The sequence below is a fragment of the Gracilinanus agilis genome, chromosome 3, assembly GCF_016433145.1.
Source record: "Gracilinanus agilis isolate LMUSP501 chromosome 3, AgileGrace, whole genome shotgun sequence".
In the NCBI taxonomy this organism is placed as follows: domain Eukaryota; kingdom Metazoa; phylum Chordata; class Mammalia; order Didelphimorphia; family Didelphidae; genus Gracilinanus; species Gracilinanus agilis.
The window spans coordinates 5153413-5176945 of NC_058132.1; the positions used below are offsets into that span (position 1 = coordinate 5153413).

General features: G+C 38.3%; 1 protein-coding gene across 1 annotated transcript in view; it reads right to left on the minus strand.

Moving 5' to 3' along the window:
* Positions 1 to 23533, minus strand: part of LOC123239481 (zinc finger protein 420-like) — a 77486-nt gene that overhangs the window by 32907 nt on the left and 21046 nt on the right. Inside the window, exons 3-4 of the mRNA XM_044666761.1 lie at positions 22190 to 22285; positions 15868 to 17613 (exon numbers count right to left, since the gene is read on the minus strand). Of these exons, the coding sequence (XP_044522696.1) occupies positions 15868 to 17613; positions 22190 to 22285 (1842 nt within the window). The remainder of the gene's footprint in view (positions 1 to 15867; positions 17614 to 22189; positions 22286 to 23533) is intronic.

A 23533-nucleotide genomic window follows, 5' to 3' on the forward strand; every position in this document is an offset into this window, starting at 1 on the left:
ATTTCTCAGCATGTAACAGATTGTTTTGATAAATACTACTTTATGGTACAATTTAAGATATGGTACTGCTAGGGTACCATCCTTCACATTTTTTCCTTAATTCACTTGATAGTTCTTAGAGATGAATTTTGTTATTATTTTAATTCTAGAAAGTAATTTTTGGTAGTTTTATTGGTATGGCACTGAATAAGTCAATTAATTTAGTTAGAATTGTCTTGATTACATTGGTTTTTGCAGTTGTTTACATATAACTTTTTGTAAAAAGTTTTTTTATAATTGTGTAATTCCTGAGTGCTGATTGAATGTTTTGCAAGTAGGGCAGGTTGTACACACTTTAGAGGCTATGGTAGTTATGCCAGGGGCTTTCCATACTCTTTTAACAGAGTCCACAGTGCCCTGGGTACCAAAGTGACCAATTTTATGTATGGATTGGCAGGTTTGGTGATTAAAAACTTCTAGGGAGAAGGGGTTTTCCTTTAAAGAACACCCATACTCTATCTGTTTAGCCTTAAATTTTTGCTTCCATTTCCCCACTTCTTTTCATTATAAGAAAGGGATGAATTTAAATCATCAGTAGTTATTAATGTTAAAATTAACTCAGGCCCTTCTAAGGCTGCTACCTTTGCAGTGATACCTACCTGGTCATTCCCCCTAGAGATAGGGTCAGTGCCACCTGTATGGGCAGAGCAATGAACTACAGGGCTTCAGGGAGCCAAAGGGTAGAAAGAAATTCATTAATAATTTCTGCATTAGCTGTACATTTTCCATCTGATGTTAATCCCGTTTGAAGCCAAAACATGCCTCCTACATGACATATTACAAAGGTATATCTAAAGTCTGTATAAATTGTTGTCTTAACTTTGGCTATATGGGCATGCTTCAGAGATATCAGTTATGCACATTGAGCACTTATATTTGTGGGCAGTGAACCAGACCAGAGACTGGCAAATTCTGTGACTTCAGCAGCTCCAGTGTAGCATATGCCAGCCCTCATGAAAGAAGAATCATCAATGAATAAGACCAAGTCTGGATTATTTAAATGAGTGTCCAGGAGATTATCTTGAGGCTTTTCAGCCATAGACACTAAAGATTCATAACTGTATAATGGTTCTCCTGAAACTGGGAAATCAGGAAGCAAGGTTGCAGGATTTAGAACTCTACAGTGTTTTAAGGTAATAGTCTCATTACCTAACAAGGTTACCTCATACCTTGCAAGTCTCTGATCAGAAAATGCCTGTGTTCTATGTCTTAGCAACAATGCTTCCACTTCATGTGTGCATAGTATGGTTAATGGGCATCCCAAGGCTAAATCAGCAGATTTAGTTACCAATAAGGCTGTGGCAGTTATGTCTCTAAGACATGTTGGTTCTCCTGAAGCTCCTGGGTCCAGCTGGGCCAAATAATAAGCAACTGAACACTGAGAAAGTCCCAAAGATTGAGTTGAAACACCTGAAGCTACCCCTCTCTGTTCGTGTACATACAAAGTAAATGGATTGTTGTAATCTTGGATACCTAGAGCAGGGGCAGACAGGACAGCCTGTTTTAATTTAGAAAGAGCTGACAGGTGTTCTGCCTCTAATTTAAGGGGTTCAGGAACTGAATTCTTTGTTAGAGCAATAAGGGGCTTGGTGATTATCCTGGAGCAAGGGATCCACTGCCTCCAAAATCCTGTTGCTTCAAGAATTGCCTTCAACTATTTCTTAGTGGAAGATGCACACAATTTTTGAATATCCTCAATGTAGTTAGGGGAAATGGAGTGGGTACCAGCAGTTAAAATGAACCCTGAAGATTCCACTCTAGGGAAACACCACTGAACCTTTGCCTTAGAGATCCTGTGACCTCTTTTATGTAGCTCTAAAAGTAGATGTTTGCTGTCTTCTTGGCATACTGTGGCATTTGGTGAGGCCAAGAGCAAATCATCCATAAAATTTATCAAACGGCTTTCCTCAAACTTCATACTTTCCAAATCTTGCCTTTAAATCTGTGAAAACAAGGTGGAACTTTCCACGAATCCCTCTGTAGTTGACACTATATCCACTGGGAACCTTTCCAGGTGAAGGCAAATATATGCCTTGAATTTTCATGAACAGGGATTCAGAAGAAAGCTGAATAGAGACCTACCACTGTAAAATATTTTGCTATGCTTGGAATAGAGGAGATAATTGAGTTTGGGCTGGGAACCACAGGATGTCTCTTAATGACATGATTATTACCAGCCCTTATATCCTGGACAAATCAATAGACAATTTTTCCATCTGGGCCTAATTTTGGCTTTTTTTTTTACAGGTAGTGTGATGAGTTTAAATCTACCCCCCTCCCCATTCTTAGATTTAATCACCAAAGGTGAAAACGACCCCACTTAATTCTCAAGTAGGAAGTCTGTGACCCACGTGTGCAAGAATGGGTGACAAATCAGAATTGACTTACTGTCCCCTGGGCAGTTCTAAGCAAAGTATCTGTTGTAATTGGACACGTAAACTAGGAGGAAGGCACAGGAAGTGCCGAAAAATAAGCCCTTTTAAAAGGGAATGACAACTTCCCGTGGCCCTATTCTTGTTCATATTTTGGATCTGAAGGAGCTCTTCTTGTTTGTGGCTTGGACCTGAAGGAGCACTGGCTGAGACCTTGGACTAGGTGAGACTGCTTTTAATCTCTCCCTTGGAACTACATGTGGTGAGTGTAAAGACTGATCTTTCCTGGATTTCTGTAAAGGAACTCTCCTTTCAAGAGAGGCCTTGTGACTGAAGCTTCTGCTTCATTCACCCTCAGCCCTCTGGCTCTCTGGTCCTTGGATCCAGGCTGAGCCTTTTCTGACTGAGGAATACTTAGACCTGCCTGGGTTGAACCAGGAATCAGAGCAAATTACTTAGTGTGTTAGATTAATTATCTTTTCTTATCCTCTCTCTAATTTTCTTAGTCTCTCTCTCTTCTCATTTGTAAATAAGCTACCTTCAAAGTCATTTTGACTTGAGGTTTTCTCATTGGAGATTGATATTTAGGATCTCATAAACATTGTGGAAAATTGAATATTATTTGGAAAGCTCTCTATTCATTGTTAAGGGTACAAAATCTGAGAAACAGGTCTGATTCAAGTAGAATTAAAGGCATATTTAAATAGCAGCAAGAAACAAAGTGTCAAATTGAAACCTGACAAGAGGAAAAATTGGCTAGTCATGGGAAGTGGTGGATTGTCCCCATTGTGTGTGTGTGTAGGGGGAGGACAGGACTTCAAAATGAGGCTTGATGACCACCTTTCATCCAGGTATTCCTGAAAGGATTCCTTTCTTTTTGAATTGGGTCTGAGAGATTCTAAAGATCTCTTCCAATTCTAGTACTCAATGATTCTGAGATATTGTGATTTGCGTTGCAAAAGAAGAAACCACTAAACAATACCATTCAGAGAAGGAAAACAGGATGACTACTAGAATATTTTTAGAAGAGAAGTATTTGCAGGCATTTCGTGAATACTTCCCTCTTGACTTTTTTTTCTTTTGCCCATCTTTTCCAGTCTCGTTGCTATGCATAGGTCACAAACCTCTCATAAATCACCCATCAGACACTCCAGTGGAAATAGCTCAGAATGCTAAAGGGAGGTAGGAAGCAATAATAACCAGAGTGACATCAAAAGCAGCAGTAACACCTGGACCTGCACGAGCAGCAAAATGAGAGAGATTTATGAGCACAACTGAGCCAATACAGTGTGTGATTTAAGTCATCAGCCTGAGGAAAGGCAAGATACTTAAGATAAACTCGTGCACTGGTAGAAAATTACACCCGAGGTCAATTGGTTCTCAAGGATCAAAATGTTTTTTTGTTTGTTGGTTGGTTGGTTGTACAATTTGGAAGGGAAAGCTTACAAAACACCGATAGCACAAAATGCCAGTCTCATTTGCCATAGTTATTCAGAAGGCATGAAAATTTTTACTATTATTCTAGGCATTTTATTTACAAAAATATTTTACGTAATTTTAGTATATGTCTTTTAGAAAAAATAATATAGCAGGTATTATTTTTAATTGTAATTTGTATAATGTATAGAAACAAAAAGATTCCAACTGATAATGAAAGTTCTTGGCTTCTTGTCGGGAGCTATTAAGAGAAATTAGAATCTCAAGTAGATATTTTTATCTGGACCCCCTCAAAAGATCAATACAGACCAGCAGAGCCGTGTATTATCTTTCCGCCCTAAATAGGGACGAGACAAATGTGGGATATCTAAGATAAAAATCTGAGATTCCTCTTTTGATTCCTTTCATAATTCTCACCTTCCTTCAAAATGCATTATAGTCTTATTGAAAAAGCTTTGGGCTCTCAGCACTCCAGCAGGAGGGGGGCTAACTCTGTTCCCCTTTACCCGAGAACACAGATGGCTGGTACAGCCAAGGCCAAACCCTTGGCAGGGCATTTTGCCCAGAATTAAAGTAAAATAATGAGGCTCAAAAAATTGTTTAATACCATCAAGGCTGAGAAACTGACAGGGCTTTCCGACCTAACGGAGATGTCCCAGGCTCCACTTAATGATAACACATGTAGTTGATAGTTTAGCATAGGTTTTTGTCTACGCCTGAAGGCTTCTAAGGCTTTTGTTTTGACTATAGTAAAAATCTTGCTCTCTGTAACTGTGGGAAACTTTCTTGGCTTTTGGGGGAAGGGGATCTTTAATTTCCTTTATAATAAAGTAGCGACTTCAGTATTGCTTGAAGTACAATGAGCTAACAAGCCGTGCTTCCAGTCTGTTTCATTCTTTGTGTCCAACGACCACCCAGGCCACTCAGATTAGTCTCTGCTTATAGAGTATCGATCTCTATAGCTTCTCTCAGGCTTCCCAACAAATTATAAACTACAATAATAATGATAAAGAGGATGATAATAATATAATGGTAGTAAAAATAATCTGGCCTCAAAGCCAGGAAGATATATGTTTAAGTCCTGTCTCTAAAACAACATTCTGTATAAACCTGAGCAAGTAACTTGATTCCTAAGCAAAATTATTTTGATGAAATTTCATAGTAAGAAGTGTAGGAATAAGCAATTTCCCACATTGGGAGCATATTCTCTCCCAAATATCCATGTCTTCAGTGGGGAAGATGCTCCTTTGTGGGATGCTGAAAGTTGCTCCTCTGGACCCTTCGTCTGTGCCAGATGATAGTCCATGAAATGTTGCTGAGATGGATATTGACTCATGGGATGGGGAGTCTCTTCCCACTGCTGCCAGGCACAATTTCATTGAGCATATAGTGGTAGAATTTCTTTCTGGCTCTCATTTCTGGCTTGATGATGAAATAGGGGAATGGGGGGGAGACAGGAATACTTGATGTGACAGTAAACACTTAACTTAGCCAGGGAAACTAATTAACTTTTTGTGGGGTTATATTGAGACAGTAGGAAGTAACATTAAAGGATTTTAATAATAAAATAAGGTGGGTCCAGTGGGAAATGGGGCAAACTTCTCTAAACTGCTACAGGAGGGAAGAAATGGGGGTTTAGGTGGTGCAGGGAAACAGGGCAGGGGAGATAAAATTTACACTACACTATACTAGGCTAAATGCAAGCTTGACAGGGTTTGGGGGATCTCACTGCTTGCTCCAACGATGTTCTCTGCTGTCCCAGGGTCCGGGGTGTTGGTACAGTCCACCAACTCCACTGGGTCACTCCAATAGGCTGTCACAGGTCCACCCTCCAAAGCTACTCATCCAGACCTATTTGTAGTTCTTCAAATGCAGTCCAAGTGGGGTTTATCCAGTGAGATCAGGACACGAGCTCCTCCACCAGGGGCAAAAACTCCCAAATGCCCCAGAATTCAAAAGCCCTGTGACCTTTCAGCCACATTCCAAAAGTCCTTAGAAGGTTCTGCTCAAGCTTACATTTTCCAATATACTTTTCTAAATTTTTCACTTATCTGCCTTGACGTATTCCTTATGACAATATGAAGTTCTTACTTATAGTGATATCTGTTCCTCAAAAGAAGAGTGGACTTTGTCATGTTATTTTAGACTGAAAGCCAGAAGTGTTTTGTTTTGTTTTTATAGCTCTTTTGGACAAGTAGCTACCATATAAGGCCCAATAAACAAAAAAAAATGAAAGGAAAGATTCTTCTTAGCTTTTTTTATTTTCTTTATGGAATAGTTTATTTCTTCTCTTTCCAGAATTTTGGCTAGATAACTGTTCATTCCTGGTAAAAGATTTTTTACCTTAGGCACTAAATTCCTTAGGTTATAGAGCCCAGGCCCCTCAGCTACCTAAAGGCCCCAGGCTTAAAATGTTATTTGGATAAATCATTCTGGTCAGTGGACTTGAATATCAGTGAATGGAATCACTCATGTTCATAATTAACATTCTATATACCTTCTAAATATAATTCCTGAATGAGAGACTGTACCTAACAGTAGTCTTTAAAGAATATTATCTCTTATTCTGTCTGTTTGCTTTTGCTTTTTTTTTTTTATCATTTTTTAATTTTTGTAGGAACTTTTTGCTTTGAAAATAGCTCTTCTTGGTAGTCTACACAAAACAACTCATATTTGGTGGTCCTAAGTTGGCTACAATAACGGTGGGTGCTTGAGAACTAGCATAAAATACATGAAGGGCATGTATGACTAGAAAAAAAATTTGCAACGATCATAAAGAGTAAGTGATAAAAGATGGATGGATATATTGAGTGCCATACTCACATCAGAAAATATTTTAGATGCCAGAGGAAAAAATCCAGCACACTTGGTAGATCTTATACCAGATATTTATAGAAGGATATAGACAAGAATGACACAACATAAAAAGGTGAAGAGTGGCTAAAATGTCTGCTTGGATAGAGTCACCACCTTAATGAGAAAATGGACCTGCCAAAGTCCTGATGCTGTTCTTCACATCAATCCTGTGAGGTTAGATAGTACAAAAATGTCACTTTTTTTTTTACTGAAACTCAGAGAGATTGAGTTATTTGTCAAGGGTCATATAGCTAAATTTTGTTACATCCTTTTCAGTGCTGTGTCTACTACACCGTGCTCCTTTAACTATGAAAAATATTTTAATGTTGACGTTGCCTTCTTCTCATTCTTATTTTAATCACATTTCCTCATAATTCTCTCTCGGCCTTTGGCCTCACTTTTCCTTTTCTTTTCCCTCTCTCACTTACTATAATATCTAAAATATATAATACACATATTGCACGTGCATGGAGGAATGACATGTGGCTACTTAGACAGTATGTGGACACTATTAGTAGATGGATGTCACAACTTCACTGACCTGGTCGACTTTTTAAGAGCTGATGGAGCTAAAAATCAGATCAACCACCAACAAGCCTTGGGGTGAACGTCTCCAAACTTAGCAGGGCTGGTTATCAGAGAAAAGACAAGCAGCTTTTCACCAAGGCCACATTCAAAACCTCTACAGCATAGGAGCCATTGCTAAACTTCATATATATTCCCCTGGGAAAATATTCAAGAATTATGGTTTACCTCTATACTGTGGTGAGGTGTCAAAGTAGGGTAACTTCAGTGGAGGAGTAAAGAGGTAATCACTCTATGTACATATTCCAAAGGCAGGATAAACAATCCATTTTTTTATATTGAAAATCTTAGCATTTCATCTGTTGTCCAATCTAAAAGTAGAACTTCCAAAAAAAAGACAAATAAATAAACCCAGAATCTTCATAAAAAATAAAAGTAGAACTTCCAGTGGAAGGGAAAGATAATAAGATAATCACTATTTGTGCAGTTTCAGATGGCAGGACAAGCAAAAATCACCCTATTTTGATGTAGTCAGAAAATATTAGAATTTCATGTTATGCAGTTTATTAAATTTTCTAGATTTATTAAACTCAGCAAGTAATTTTTTTCAATTCATATTGATTAGAGACTATATATTGCTCTCTTTTAATGAAATTGAGTAAGGTCATGTATGATCCCCTTGTTCTTATTACTCATGGGAATATTGAATATTCCTCTCTGCTGTGCAAATTCAAGCAGAGCTCTTATTCTTAAATGTGAATCACAAGGAATCAGCCTTAAATATTGATTTCAGAGATATCACTAATATTTGTTCTCGTGGCTCAACCTTAGAACAATCTTTCAATATATGTTTAAAGTAAACACAAGTCCTTAAGAGCCACATATTGCAGAAGCACAATTTTGCCTGTATTTACAAGATCTCTAATTATTCTTTTTCTGTCTCTTTCAATGGTACTTCGACCTTTCTTACTCCTGAAGGTGTTCCTCCAAGATGCTATCAGATCCCTTCTCTTTAATCTTTATATTCTCTCTAAAAATTTTATTTGACTCTTTGAGAAAAAATGTTTCTTTTTTTTGTCTTTTTATCCATATTACTTAACATAATGCCTTGTAAATAGCAAGCATTTAATTATTCAGTTAAAACATTCAATAAAAAGGCATAAGTGAAGGCAAAGCATACATAGATCTTATCTGACAAATCAGTAGCCACAAAGTCATTATGGAAACTTCCTGGAAATTCTGTTAGTCAAACCACAAGTACAAATAGTAATAATACTATTTCACTTTTATGTGTCACCTTATAATTTTGTAATGTGCTTTCCTCGCAATGAACTATAAAGAAGATGTTATCTTCATTTTACAAATAAAGAATATATTACAATAAGGAATATTTACAAATAAGGAAATGGAGGTTCAGAATGCAACTGCACAACTTGTCACATAGCTAGTTAGTGGAAGAGCTAAGTCTCTATCCCATATTTTCTGGCTGGAAGTCCTAAACACTTTGCACTTTACTATTACTTGAGTATTCAGTACTGCCAAGGAGGGATCTCTGTTTCCTCGACAGGAAACTGTTTCATTTATCATGTTTCTCATATAGTAAATGTGGAAGTTCCCCAGTGTTCTGTTCCTCAGATCTCTCTCTTTTATTTCTGTTCTCCCTTACTAAATGAATCCTCAGTTTCCATCAGCTCAAAAACTATTTCTATGCAAATGACTCCAAGTTCTTTTTTTCAGCCTTAGTCTCTCTCTTGATCTTCATTCTCATAAAACCAACAGTCTATTTGACATTTCACTACTGAAATCACACATGCATCTCAAATTCAACATGTACAAAATAGAACTCATTATCTTTCACCAAAAATCTTCCTTCTCCAAACTTCACCATTTTTGTCAAGGGCATTATCATTATTCTGGTTTCCAGTGTTTACAACCTCATTGTCAATGTAGACTTCTCCCTCACTGTATACATCCAATCAATTGCCAAATCTTCTATTTCCTTCCTTTATAAGATATTTCTTATGTATCTCCTTGACTCTACTTACTGTAGTCACCATTTTAGTCCAGGTCCTTGTTTCTTCTCACCTGGATGATTGAAATAGCCTTATATAATTGACTCTACCTCAAATTACTCTCCAAATGAATATACCTTCCACACTACTTCCAAAGTAGTTTTTTTCTGAAGTCTATGACTAACCACACAATTCCCCCCCTCAATGAATTTTATTGGCTCTTTATTATCTCTATGATCAAATACAAATTTCTGGCATTTATAGCTCTCCTCAACTTAACAACTTTTTTTTTATTAGTGACCTTTTTATTTTTTTAATTTTTTAGAAAAATTTTCCATGGTTACGTGATTCATGTTTTTACTTTCCCCTTCACCCCCCCAAACACCTCCCCCCATAACCAACCCGCACTTCCACTGGTTTTAACATGTGTCATCTACCAAGACCCATTTCCATATTATTGATAGTTGCATTGGTGTGGTCGTTTCGAGTCTACATCCCCAATCATGTCCACATCAACCCAAGTGTTCAAGCTGTTATTTTTCTTCTGTGTTTCCTCTCCTGTAGTTCTTCCTCTGAATGTGGGTAGCATTCTTTTCCATAAATCCCACAGAACTGTCCTGGGTCATTGCATTGCTGCTAGTACAGATGTCCATTACATTCGATTTTACCACAGTGTATCAGTCTCTATGTACAATGTTCTTTTGGCTCTGCTCCTTTCACTCTGCATCAATTCCTGAAGGTCTTTCCAGTTCACATGGAATTCCTCCAGTTTATTATTCCTTTGAGCACAATAGTATTCCATCACCAGCATATACCACAATTTGTTCAGCCATTCCATCACCAGCATATACCACAATTTGTTCAGCCATTCCCCAATTGAAGGGCATACCCTCATTTTCCAGAACTTGACACGTTTTTAACTGGGTTATCTTTTTAACACTTTACTCCCAACTCACTCTACTCAAGCCATTTTGGCCTTCTTGCCTTATCTAACAAATGACAATTCCTCTTCTAATTCTGTCTTTATACTGAGTGCCTCCTATATTTCGAATGTCCTTCCTCTTCACCTTTGACTCTTAGAATCCCATGTCTCCTTTAAAATTGAACTCAATCAACTTCCAGGCTAATGTGGCTGCAGTGTAGAAGGAACTTCATGACCCTGCCTACTACTGATCACAACAAAGTGTCTCAAAAGGACAAAAATAAAAATCAGATGAGAGAAGAGGCTCTGCCAAGGGGTGCAGCTTGAAGGTAGGCAGGGTTTGGGCATTTCCAAGCTATAAAGGGGTAAAATTATACCACCAAAGTGCAAGCTGATCACCCATCCCCCACACACCACCTACCAGAGTCAGAGCAAAGGCCAGAGCAATCTCTAAATGTTTAGGGACTGGATGAGGGCACCACAGTCTTACCCCTGAGGACAGTGCAAAGCCTTGGCTATGCAACTTGGAACCCACAGAGTGAAGGAATTGAGATAGCTCAGAGAGGGACTGCCCACAGGAGACACTGCAAAAACTCAAAAAAATAGCCTCGGGACAAAAACCTGTAGTTTGCTAAACCTAGAGCTGTCTTCCCTCTTCACTCAGACTTCTGGCTGAGAAGGAAAGATAAAACTAATATCAATGGCCACCAACACCCAAGAACTACAATCCACAAGTGCCAAAAATGTAAGATACAACACAGAAAGCCTCCGACATTGGATAACTTCTGTGGAGAAAAGGAGCAAAGTATAAGGTTGACAACTAAGAGTGACAAATAAGCAAACACATCCAAACTTTCCCCTAAAAAATGGACATTGGTAACAAGATCTCTAGGAATTCAAATTGGAGTTCAAGTACCAAGTAAAAAAGATGGAAGAAACTTGGGAAGAAAGGTAAGAAAAAGACATGCAAGTAATTAAAAAAGAAAACAGTTTAAAAGACAGAATCTCCCACTTGGAAATGGAAGCACAGAAACCACATGAAGTAATAAGCAAATTGGAGACCAGAATTGACCTAATGAAAGGCATGAAAAGCAGATTACACCAAAATGTAAAGAAAAATCAAAAGATCATACTTAAAAGCAAGTCTTTAAAGATTAGATTGGGCAAGTAGAAGCTAATGATCTCACAAGATAGGAAGAATTAATAAAGCAAAATCAAAAGAATGTAAAATAGAAGGAAACGAAATATCTCATTGAAAAAACAACAGACTTAGAAAACAGGTTCAGGAGTGACAATTTGAGAATCATTGGTCTAATTGAAAATCTAGGGGGGGGAAAGTCTTGACGTCATATTACAAGAAATTATCCAAGAAAATTGCCCTGATATTCTTCAACAAGAAGGCACAACAGACATTGAAAGAGTCCATAGATCACCCTCTACAATCCTAAAAAGACAACACAGAAATGTAATTGCCAAATTCAAGAACTTCCAAGCCAAGGAGAAAATATTAAAAGAAGCCAGAAAGAGATAATTCAGATATCAAGGAGCCCTAGTCAGGATTACTCAGGATCTGGCAGCTTCCATGCTAAAGGACAATAAGGCTTGGAATATGATATTCAGAAAGGCAAGAGATTTGGGTCTACAGCCAAGGATAACCTACCCATCAAAACTATATACTTCCAGGGGGAAATTATGGGCATTTAACAAAATAGAAGATTTCCAAGTATTTGTAAAGAAAAGACCAGAACTAAATGGAAAATTTGATGTCCAAATACAAAAATTCAAGAGAAACATGAAAAGGGAAAAAAAGAGGGGGAAAAATTTTAAGGGCTTCACTAAGGTCAAATTGTTTATATTCTTATATGGGAAAAGGATATTTGTAACTCTCAAAAAACTTTTCACTATCATAGTAGATAGAAGAATTATAGATAGGTAGAGGTTGTAGTACTAAATAGTTTAAGATCATATGTAAAAATGTGGGGTGGGAATAGAAGATGACACCAAGAGAAACTTGAAGGAAGAAGAAAAATAGGATAAATTATACCACATAAAGAGGTGCATGGGATGGGGAGGAGGAAGGGAAGAATACTATTATAAGAAAAAGAGGAATAAAATGCTAATAGGCAATACTTAAACCTTACCCTCAGTGGAATAAATTCTGAGCAGGAAGAGCATCTAGATCCATTGGGGTATGGAATTCTATCTTACCCTACAGAGAAGTTGCAAAGAAAAAAGCAAGGTGGGGAGTGGGGTGAGGAGTACCAAAAGGGAGGGAAAGAGAGGGGGGAGGGAATTTAGTAGACCTTAAAGAATAAGAGGGAAATAAAAAGGGAGGGGGTGTGAAGGGAAGTAAAATAAGGGTAGGGATTAGGGGGACTGGTTAAAAGCAAAACACTGGTATAGAAGGAAATAGTGAAAGAAAAAAGGGAAGGACTAGGAAAGGAAATCAAAATAATTGGGAATGCTCAAGTCGTAATCATAACTCTGAATGTGAATGGGATTAACTCACCCATAAAATGGAAGCAAATAGTAGAGTGGATTAGAAACCAAAATCCAGGGGCAGCTGGGTAGCTCAGTGGATTGAGAGTCAGGCCTAGAGACGGAAGGTTCTAGGTTCAAAGCCGGCCTCAGACACTTCCCAGCTGTGTGACCCTGGGCAAGTCACTTGACCCCCATTGCCCACCCTTACCACTCTTCCACCTATGAGCCAATACACAGAAGTTAAGGGTTTAAAAAAAAGAAACCAAAATCCTACTATATGTTGTCTACAAGAAACACACATGAGGCAGGTAGACACACACAGGATAAAGGTAAGAGGCTGGAGCAAAATCTATTGGGTATCAACTGAGAAAAAGTTGCAGAAAAAGGCAACTGAGAAGGAGGTACAATCATGATATCTGACAACCAAAGTAAAAATAGATCTGAATAAAAGAGATATGGAAGATAATTACATCCTGCTAAAAGGCAATATAGACAATGAGGAAATATCAGCATTCAACATATATGTACCAAATGGAATAGCATCCAAAATTTTAGAGAAAAAACTATTGGAGCTTAAGGAGGAAATAGATAGCAAAACTATACTAGTGGGAGACTTGAACATTCCTCTATCATATCTAGATAAATCACACCAAAAAATAAATAAGAAAGTAGAGATATGAATGAAATCTTAGAAAAATTAGAGTTAATAGATATATGGAGAAAAATAAATAGGGACAAAAAGGAATACATCTTTTCAGCAGCACATGGTACATTCGCAAAGATTGACCATGTACTAGGGCATAAAAACATGGCAAATAGATGAAAAAAAGCATAAATAATAAATGCAAACTTTTCAGATCATAATGAAATAAAAATTATTAAGGGTACATGGAGAGGTAAATCAAAAATTAATTGAAAATTAAATAATATGATTTTCTAAAATTGGTGGTTAAAGAATCATACAAACAATAATTTTATTGAAGAGAATGAAAATGATGAGACATCTTATAAAATCTATGGGATGCCATCAAAGCAGTACTTGGAGAAATTTATATCCCTGAGTGCATATATCAACAAATAAAAGAGGAAAGAGGTCAATGAATTTGGCATGCAAATTAAAAAACTAGAAAGGAAACAATTCCCAGTAAAAATTAAATTCAAAATCCAAAACATTAAAGGAGAAATTCATAAAATTGAAAGTAAAAGAACTATTGAATTAATAAATAAGGCTAGGACTTGGTACTTTGAGAAAATAAATAAAATAGATAAAGTACTGGTTAATCTAATAAAAAAAGGAAAGAAGAAAACCAAATTAACAGTATCAAAGATGAAAAGGTTGACTTCACCTCTAATGAAGAGGAAATTAAGGTAATTATTAAGAACTATTTTGTCCAATTATATGGCAACAAATATGGCAATCGAGGTGATATAGATAAATATTTGCAAAAAATATAAACTGTCTAAATTAAGAGAAGAGGAAATAGAATACTTAAATGTAACCTGCATGATCTTAAGTGGAGTGAAACTGCCTTACAGAATTCCACAATAATGTTAGATTTAAATAATTGTCCAATAACTCCAAGTATAACGTTTTTTAGAGTTTATTAATAATCACTTGAAGTAGAAGAAAAAAAGAACAAAAGTAAAAGCCTGAGTAAAATCCACGTGAGTGAAGTTCTCCTGCTTGGCACTCTCCCCACTTCCACAAACTGTGTTCCCAGGATAAGAGCAAGAAGGCGGAGGAACACAAAAATATATCCTCCCTCCCTTAGCACATAATGTGAGAAGGAACATGGGAAGCTGGAAAAGAGAGTTCTGAGGAGCAAAATTATAATACAGTTCTAACTGAATATCTTTCCACATGGACTGTTTTCTTTTGGGAAAAAAAGGAAAGGAAAGGGAAAGGAAGAAAAGGAAGGTAGACAGGAGTCTCCCCCTGTCCAGGCAGGGAAATTGACCAGGTTTTCCTGTAAGTAGGCTAGGGAGTTAAATTAAATCAAGCCAAGCTCCAGGGATAGTTAGGTAGGTTTATTTATGGTTTAGGAAAAGAAAGGTTTGGGAAAGCTAGCAGGGATCAAACCTCTCCGCCTAGGTTTGGGGAAAATGGTGCCAAAACCCATGTTTCTCTGTTCTTTTATTCTCCCTCTGACATCTTCCACAAAGGAAGTGGGATATGCCAGAGGAAGGTGCAGTAGAGAGCCCTGGGAGATGGAGTCTCCCAGGGCTGAGGTCCACTTCAAAATGCAGTTTCTTAACACAAGCCCACCACACCCTATTGTAAGATAACTCCATAGTTAATGAGAGTTTGGCCTCCTCTCAATAAACCTAATTAGCTAGGAGTTTTTGCCTTGGTGTGATAAATTTTCGCCATACCAGTGTGGATTCTCTGATGATGAGCAAGACTGGAACTCATTGTGATTATTTTTCCACATTGATTTTTAATTTTCTTCACAGTGGATTCTGTGATGTACAGCAAGACTGGAGCTCTGGTTAAATGTCTTTCCACACTGAATACATTCATAAAGTTTCTTTCCAGTGTGTATTCTCTGAAGTAGAGCAAGTTCAGATCTCACTTTAAATGACTTTCTACATTGCTTGTGCGAAGGATTAAAATTTGGGGGCAGGAGTTTGAACAAAAGTCAGGAGAGTGGTTTCTTAAACACAATACACTTAGTTTATTATTAGGAAAATACAGATAGGAAATAGAAAGGAGGCAACTGAGAGAAATCTGATAACAGCTTATAACTATACTTAAGATCCCAATCCTTGGTAAAATTTTCTAAAAAAAGAAAAACAAAATATATCTGCCTTTAAGGGCTGTATCATCTGCCTGGCCTGGCCCAGCCTAGTCTCCTACTCTCTATCTAATAATAATATTTATCTACCCAAGTTAATTAGTAATGAATAAGACTGTTAATTCCTTAAAACCATTTCTCTGTATCCAACCATCAGAAAGAAACTTCCAGTTCCAGAGAGAGCAAGTCACACACTCCTCTACCCAGGGGGCCCAGAGATAAAAAGCCCTTTCCAACTGCCTGCAACGTATTAACCTCACTCAGGGACACTCTTCTAAATGTCACCAAATGACAAAACTGCACAGCAGTGGGTCTCTTACTAAAAAATTTTATTGTTCCTTTGCCTCAAATTTAAAAAGGGAGAAATAAATAAAAACCCTCTTAACACTTGCATTCATAAGGTTTGTCCCCAGTGTGGGTTCTCTGATGAGTAGCAAGATTGGAGCTCCGACTAAATGCCTTTCCACACTGATTGCATTCATAAGGTTTCTCCCCAGTGTGGATCTTCTGATGTGCAGCAAGATTGGAGCTCCGACTGAATGTCTTTCCACACTGATTACATTCATAAGGTTTCTCCCCAGTGTGGATCCTCTGATGTACAGCAAGATGGGAGCTCATCCTGAATGTCTTTCCACACTGATTGCATTCATAAGGTTTCTCCCCAGTGTGGATTCTCTGATGACAAGCAAGAGTGGAGCTCATCCTGAATGTCTTTCCACACTGATTGCATTCATAAGGTTTCTCCCCAGTGTGGATTCTCTGATGTGCAGCAAAAGTGGAGCTCTGACTGAATGTCTTTCCACACTGATTGCATTTATAAGGTTTCTCCCCAGTGTGGATTCTCTGATGTGCAGTAAGATTGGAGCTCCGACTGAATGTCTTTCCACACTGATTGCATTCATAAGGTTTCTCCCCAGTGTGGATTCTCTGATGTATAACAAGATTGAAGCTCCGAATGAATGTCTCTCCACAGCTATTGCATTCATAATGTTTCTCTGCGGTGTGGATTCTCTGATGTGCAGCAAGATTGGAGCTCCGACTGAATGTCTTTCCACACTGATTGCATACATAAGGTTTCTCCCCAGTGTGGATTCTCTGATGCACAGCAAGACTGGAGCTCTCCCTGAATGTCTTTCCACAATGATTGCATTCATAATGTTTCTCCACAGTGTGGATTCTCTGATGTACAGCAAGATTGGAGCTTGCCCTGAAGGACTTTCCACACTGATTGCATTCATAAGGTTTCTCCCCAGTGTGGATTCGCCGATGTACAGCAAGACGAGAGTTCCGATTGAATGTCTTTCCACACTGATTGCATTCATAAGGTTTCTCACCAGTGTGGATTCTCTGATGTACAGCAAGACTGGAGCTCTGACTGAATGTCTTTCCACACTGATTACATTCATAAGGTTTCTCTCCAGTATGGATTCTCTGATGTGCAGCAAGATGGGAGCTCTGACTGAATGTCTTTCCACACTGATTGCATTTATAAGGTTTCTCCCCAGTGTGGATTCTCTGATGTGCAGGAAGACTAGAGCTATGATTGAATGTCCTTCCACACTGATTGCATTCATAAGGTTTCTCCCCAGTGTGGATTATCTGATGTACAGCAAGATGGGAGCTCACCCTGAACATCTTTCCACAGTGATTGCATTTATAAGGTTTTTCCCTAGTGTGGATTCTCTGATGTACACAAAGACTGGAGCTATGACTGAATGTCTTTCTACACTGATTGCATTCATAAGGTTTCTCACCAGTGTGGATTCTCTGATGTGCAGGAAGACTAGAGCTATGATTGAATGTCTTTCCACAGTGTTTACATTCATAAGGTTTCTCCCCAGTGTGGATTCTCTGATGTACAGCAAGACTCGAGCTCTGACCGAATGTCTTTCTACACTGATTGCATTCATAAGGTTTCTCCCCATTCTGGATTCTGGGGTGTACAAGACTGTCCCTGTGCATAAAAGTCTTTCCACACTGATTATGTTGACCAAATTTTTCCTCAGTGTGCATTCTTTGATGTTCAATAAGGGATGAATTTTGAGGTTCAACACCATATTCTCTCCAAGTTAAGCTACTGGGACCATCACTCACAAATCTTTGTGGGCCTGTTTCTTCCACAGAGAGGCTCATTTCTGTTGGATTTGCCTTCATTTCTGGTCTTATCTCTCCTTCTAAAAGAAACAAACAGTATAATATACATAAATGCCTACATATAAACATATATCTCCTTTATTCCACTTTCAGAACATAAACTGCTTTCTGTCCTATTTACTTGAGTAAGAAGTTTTCCAACTTAAATGGATACAATCCATCATTTGAATATACCATTACCTCAGATCTAAAGAGCAATTTAATCAACAAAGAGCCTCCCATAGCATCACATTGGCTCTTTGTGATTTTGGCAAGGCTGGCATTATTACATTTCTATCTCAGACCATGACTTCAGAATGGCTGGCTAAATGACTTGACCCAAATCCTAGCAGCTGAGACAAAATCTTGTGACTGGGCATGCTCTCTATAATAGTAGACAACTCACTTTCAATTTTGCCTTTTTACTTTCGTTTTATTTCTTATACATTCAATCCAATCCTCATAGGTATGAAACCACTGTGTTTATATATAGTAAATATTCCTATTATTTCTTGATCTAGGTCATCCTTAAGCATTATATAATTTCCTTCATGATTGATTTTGAACTTATTTTTTGGTTGCAGCATCTGAGATCAAATAAAGAAAATCAACAGTTTTTTGCATTTACCCAAGACATGAAAGATTTTGTTCTATTCCCTACTTATTGAGAGTAGCCTTTGCTTTCTTTGAGTCTCTTTTCCCTACAATAAAATCCTTCTCCTGAATATAATTTAAATAAAGACATGTCATTTTTCATGTTTATAAATATACCTCATGCAGTAACTTGAGTCCATCATTCTTTTGTAAGGAAATGGGCTGCATGCTTCATTATTAGTCCTTTTGTGCCATTCAAATTTAAAGGTTTACTGTAAGCCCTTTGCAGATTTCAGATAATGTTCCAAGGACTTGGGCTAAAAATTAGTTACTGGCACTTTAAGAAGTAATGGCCCAAGTATTTCAAACATAATTTTTTTCCTGCAGTTATTGCAAATGATCCTAATCAGGAATAGGATGATTTTGGGGTGCGCCCACTGAAAACATCAAACTCTGACTGCTTCTGACTAAATGTAACACATTATTTTAATTTCTCAACTTGACATCAAATTATTTACAAACTTCTATGAAGGCCAGCCATTCATGCTCACAGGCAAGCATAGACTCTCACTGGTTGTCTCTCCATGTCAGGAGTTGCCCCATTCCTGGTTAACCCTCTAATTGCATGTCATCGAGTTTATAATGATGAGATCAAGTCATTAATTGAGTTTGCATTATTCTTGCAGTGGAGATAGCTGGCTCTTTGCATACCCAGGCCACTAGACATGCAGAGGAGAGGCCTTTATGAAACCCTCAGTGACAACAAGCTTTTACAAAAAAGCCCTTCACTGACCACTCACTGCAATGCTGTGTGTGTTTCTGATCTGAACCTTTTTTCCACTTAAGTGCTGGTTCTTCTGGCTGGAAGCTCCTTAAAGGCCTTGCTCTGCAACACAGGTTAGTCATTCAGCAGTTTCAGTGAAAGTGTAGCCAATTGGCAGTGGGAGAAAAAATGAAATTATATATTTATGAAAGTGGTTTTGTAGAGAATGTGGTTTTTTTTTTAAAAAAAAAACAAATCCATTTATGCCATTGATCTCTAAGCACATTTATCATTTAATACAAGCTTTTCATGAGTCAATGGAAAAACAAATCTTTCCCATGGTGGGTAGCAAGTCATATTGTTGGATGGTTAGAGTTCAAACCAAAAAAAGAATTTTTATCCCTCAGCAAGAAAGCCCATAAAATTCTCTTCCTACTTCCTACCTTACATACATACTGGTATTTTCATAATATTCTTCTTTAAAATCCCAATACAGGAGGTAGTGCATTCTAATTCAACCTAAGACACTTGCTAGGAATTTTAACGCAGGGCAATTCACAGGAGCTCTATCTGTCTCAGTTTCCTCAACTATATAACACTGACATAATAATATCAAGTAACTCCTAGGGCTCCTATGAGGATCAAATGAGATAATATTTATAAAGCGTGACCCATACTAAGTCTAACGTGGGGCTTTATTTTATAATTTTAATTTGATATTTCCTCCTTTTGATTGCTTTTCTTCTTAAATGTCTTTATTCCTCTATTTTCTTATTTCCCTGTTGAATTAAATGCATCTCCATTCCTCAACACTCTTTTCTCTCTGGATCATCTCAGAGTGAGATTCAGCATCTGTTGCTTCTTTTGTCCTTCTTTTGTGTTCTCAGTGGTTTTCCCTAGAATACATTTTATATTTAATCCATGTTTACTGACAGGGCCCAGATATTATGTCAGGCCCAGGCCCTTTCAGCATCCATGCATTCTGGTCTCTCTCCAGGAAGGTAAATGCATGCTCTGGCCTCATCCCTGTTTCTGTCTCTTTCTTGCCCTTATTTCTCAGTAGGCAACAGTAACTCTGTTGGAACTAAAGCAGACCCAATCCGGAAGATCACAGAGGCTTATTTCTAGGCTACCATCTCCCTAAATTGAGGGTATGTGGTCACTGGATTCTCCCAGAATAGGACAAAGACTGAGCCCCAAAGATCAGGAAGGAGCCTGAGACTGGTGATTTAAGGACAGTCTTCACTTCTACTATTTGCTGTTGAATGGAGAGAATGAAAGTAATGAAACAGCTCCCTGGGTCCACTATAAATTTAGGCTCCCTAATCTCAGCTGGGTTCTCACTATGGTAAAGTAATCCTTTAACATCTCCTTAATTGACTCCCTTCACCATCACATCTTTTCTAAATATTTTCCTTGGTCCCCAACTCTCCTTTATGGCTTATTCCCACCCCCTGCGCACATCTTCTGAGTTGAGAACTTGGTCTCATTATTCACTTTTTTTTAATTGCATATTTATGAAGAGCTATATTTATCTCCAGATCTTACAGAGCTCAGATGCCTCCTTTTCATCTTAGTCTTCAGTATCAGAGAAAAAGGTCATTCTCCGCCGAGCTAAAGTAAATCTCTTTACAGGTGCAAAAAATCCCATTCAACTCCCTCATCTAAACCCAGTATATTCCTCCTTCCAATTCCTCTATTTTTCTTTCATTTTTAGTATTTCACACACTAATGAATAATGATGCTTTTTCTATGAGAACCAATAAAACCATTTCTCCCTAATGATAGAAAAACTCTCACTTGATCTATTTATCCCCATGAGACATTGTCCAATATCTGTCCATGGTTTCAGGGCTAACCTGCTAGAGATGGCCATTTGCAGTTAATTTTGTCAATGCATTTCGACTTTTTGCCTAATGACTTTAAACTAGAGTTCTTGAAGCTCCAGGCCACCTTCCACAATTAAGACTTCTTTTGTGCTCCTTCACTTTTGTGTCTTCCCTCTCTTTATTTGCTGCAATAGATTTAGTATCAGGAGGGTTTCTATAGAATTGTTGGCATGCTGTTTGCTCCAGCAGATGATGAGCTCCATGAGAACAGGGTATCCATGGCATGTTTTTCTGTCCCTTATAACCGAGTACAGGACCTGGCACTTAGCAAGCACTAATACACATTTCCTGCTAATAAGGATCTCCTATTGGCTAACCGAACCCCCTTCTGCAGTTTCAGGAGAGTCTCATGTTCTTCCATCCTAAACAATGACTTCTTATGAGGTGACAGATTGATACCCTGAAGGGAGCTGAAAGGACATGCAGGCCAACTCCTTCATCTTACTGACATGAAACTCAGGCTCAGTGATTCAGTGACTTGTCCTGGAAGCCACTGCTAAAATACCTGAAAAAGAATTCCAAATCAGGTCTTTATGCCCTCAAATCTAGCCCTTGCTTAACTAAGGTATATAGGACTCTGGTGACCATAGCTCTCACACACCTCTTCTCGCTATAAATATTACATTTGGATTTTGATTAAATAAGGGAGTTATAAAAAGTGGTTGCCAATTATTATCCCTTAAGTCAGGAAAACTATTAGCAGCTTTTTACAACTTTGTTTAATTGGAATATGAGTAAAAAGAAGGAAATGTGTAAGAGAAAGTGGTAAGGAGACTGCCTAAATGCAGATTTTGTGTGAAATGGGTGAAAGGAAGCATGCTTCCTAACAGAGTTCAAATCTCCACAACAGAGTTCCAATCCCATTCCTCTAGGGAATCCTAGTCACTTACCAGCAAGCCTGGCAGGATCCAGGCAAGGTCCCAATGCAGAAAAACCCTCGTGAGCTAAGCTCACCTAGCCAGAAACTCCAGTCCCAAGGCACAAGGCTCCAAGTTGGAGTCTCAGTCCCAAAGCCCAAAGCAACCATCCTCCAAAGAAGTCCAAAGGAGAAGAAGCAAGCAGCAGAGACTCCAAAGAAGAACTCCAAAGGAGAAGTCTACTGGACAAGAACTTTAGGAATTTTTAAAGTCCTTTTTCCACCTCCCTTCCTGTCCCTTCCCCCACTTTACAGGAACTAATGGTGGTCTTACAATTTGCCTAGCACTAGGGGGATGGAGGGCAGGGCCTCTGGAGTTGTCACCCACTCTAGCAAGTGACTTGTAAACTCTCATACTTAGTAAAGTACTAAGTAGGGGTACTTAAATTTTTTAAGCTGATTGATAGACAAAGAGAGTTTGATTCTTCACATGCATCTTCACATGCATCACTCACCTGAACAGCAGTTTCTCAGGTGTTTTTCCTCTAGCATCCATGGAGCTTCCCTTTGCTCAAAATAAGAGATCACATCTTCTCTGGAAACTGCAAGCCCTAGGCATGGGGAATCAGTTAGGGAGAAGGATGGAGAGAAACTTATCTTTAGGAAAAGGCACGTGAATCCAGTCACCCCATTTAGAGAATCCCTCCATGGGGTTATTAGCACAAGAGTCTGCATTCACCCCCATAGCATTTGTAGTGCAAGGAACCCAGGTTAGGATGTGCCATGTTTTCCTGCTGTGGGACCTGTAATGAGCAACAGCCAAATCCTCTGCCCACTCCTCACTCCCCACCCTGCTGGGTTCCATTCTGGCAGAAACTCCTAACCATAAGCTGGGTAAAAGGGTTATTGTTCTGGATCAATCCGAAGTCCCACAAAAAGGGACCTTGAGGGATCAGCTCTTTCCCATCACCCGACTGCACCTCACTCCCCAAAACTTATATAAACCTTGCATACTTTTAAATTGGGGAGTTTCTGCCTCTTCTAATGGATTACTCAACAAATCCTCATTGGTCACAATTCTCAAGTAGTCCATTATTCCTGACAATGACAGAGGAATGCAAACTCGATAATAAGGATAATGGTGTGAGAAGAAGTGACATAATATAAAGAAAACCCTGAGCAGAGCAACTGGCCAAGAAAAGGTCATTATAAATGCTTATTTTCTTCCTTCTATTTCTTATCAGCTGTGCTGGAAGTTTAGGGCAATAGGAAGGAAGATTAAAGACAAATCTGCTCTATGAGGGATACCTAGGACCTATGAGTTATTATGGTTATTCTTAAGCTATATGGGTAAAACTATTTTGTAGGTGGTGGATAGAAGGCCAGAAGCAGTTTGGTACACCACTGACACTGTTTATTCTAAGGAGAAAAAGGGATAGGAAATGGAGGTAGGAAAATGGAGAATAGAGTTCTTATATAATAACTTATGCCTATAAATCTTAAAACCCTGTACTAAGAGTTCTAATAAAACCTTATAATCGAACTGCTTTCTTTTCAGCTTCTTCTTGCCTGACAGAGTAGGCATACCTAAACCTACACTCCCTGAGTAAAGATATAATTTCTCTATCTAATCCTAAAATAAAATAATAAGTTTTTCCCTTCCCTTAACTTCCTTAAGTCCATTTTTCTCAACTCCAACTACCAGAAGCCAACTGTCAGATCTCTGGTCAGAGAGCCCAACAGCACTTCTGTTCTCTGAGACAGTCAGAGAAGATGGAGCCCAGAACTCATTCCCTTCAGTTTTTCTAGTCAGCCTCTTAAAGAAACGTAGTAATATTGAGAAGACTTCTGCTCTTAAA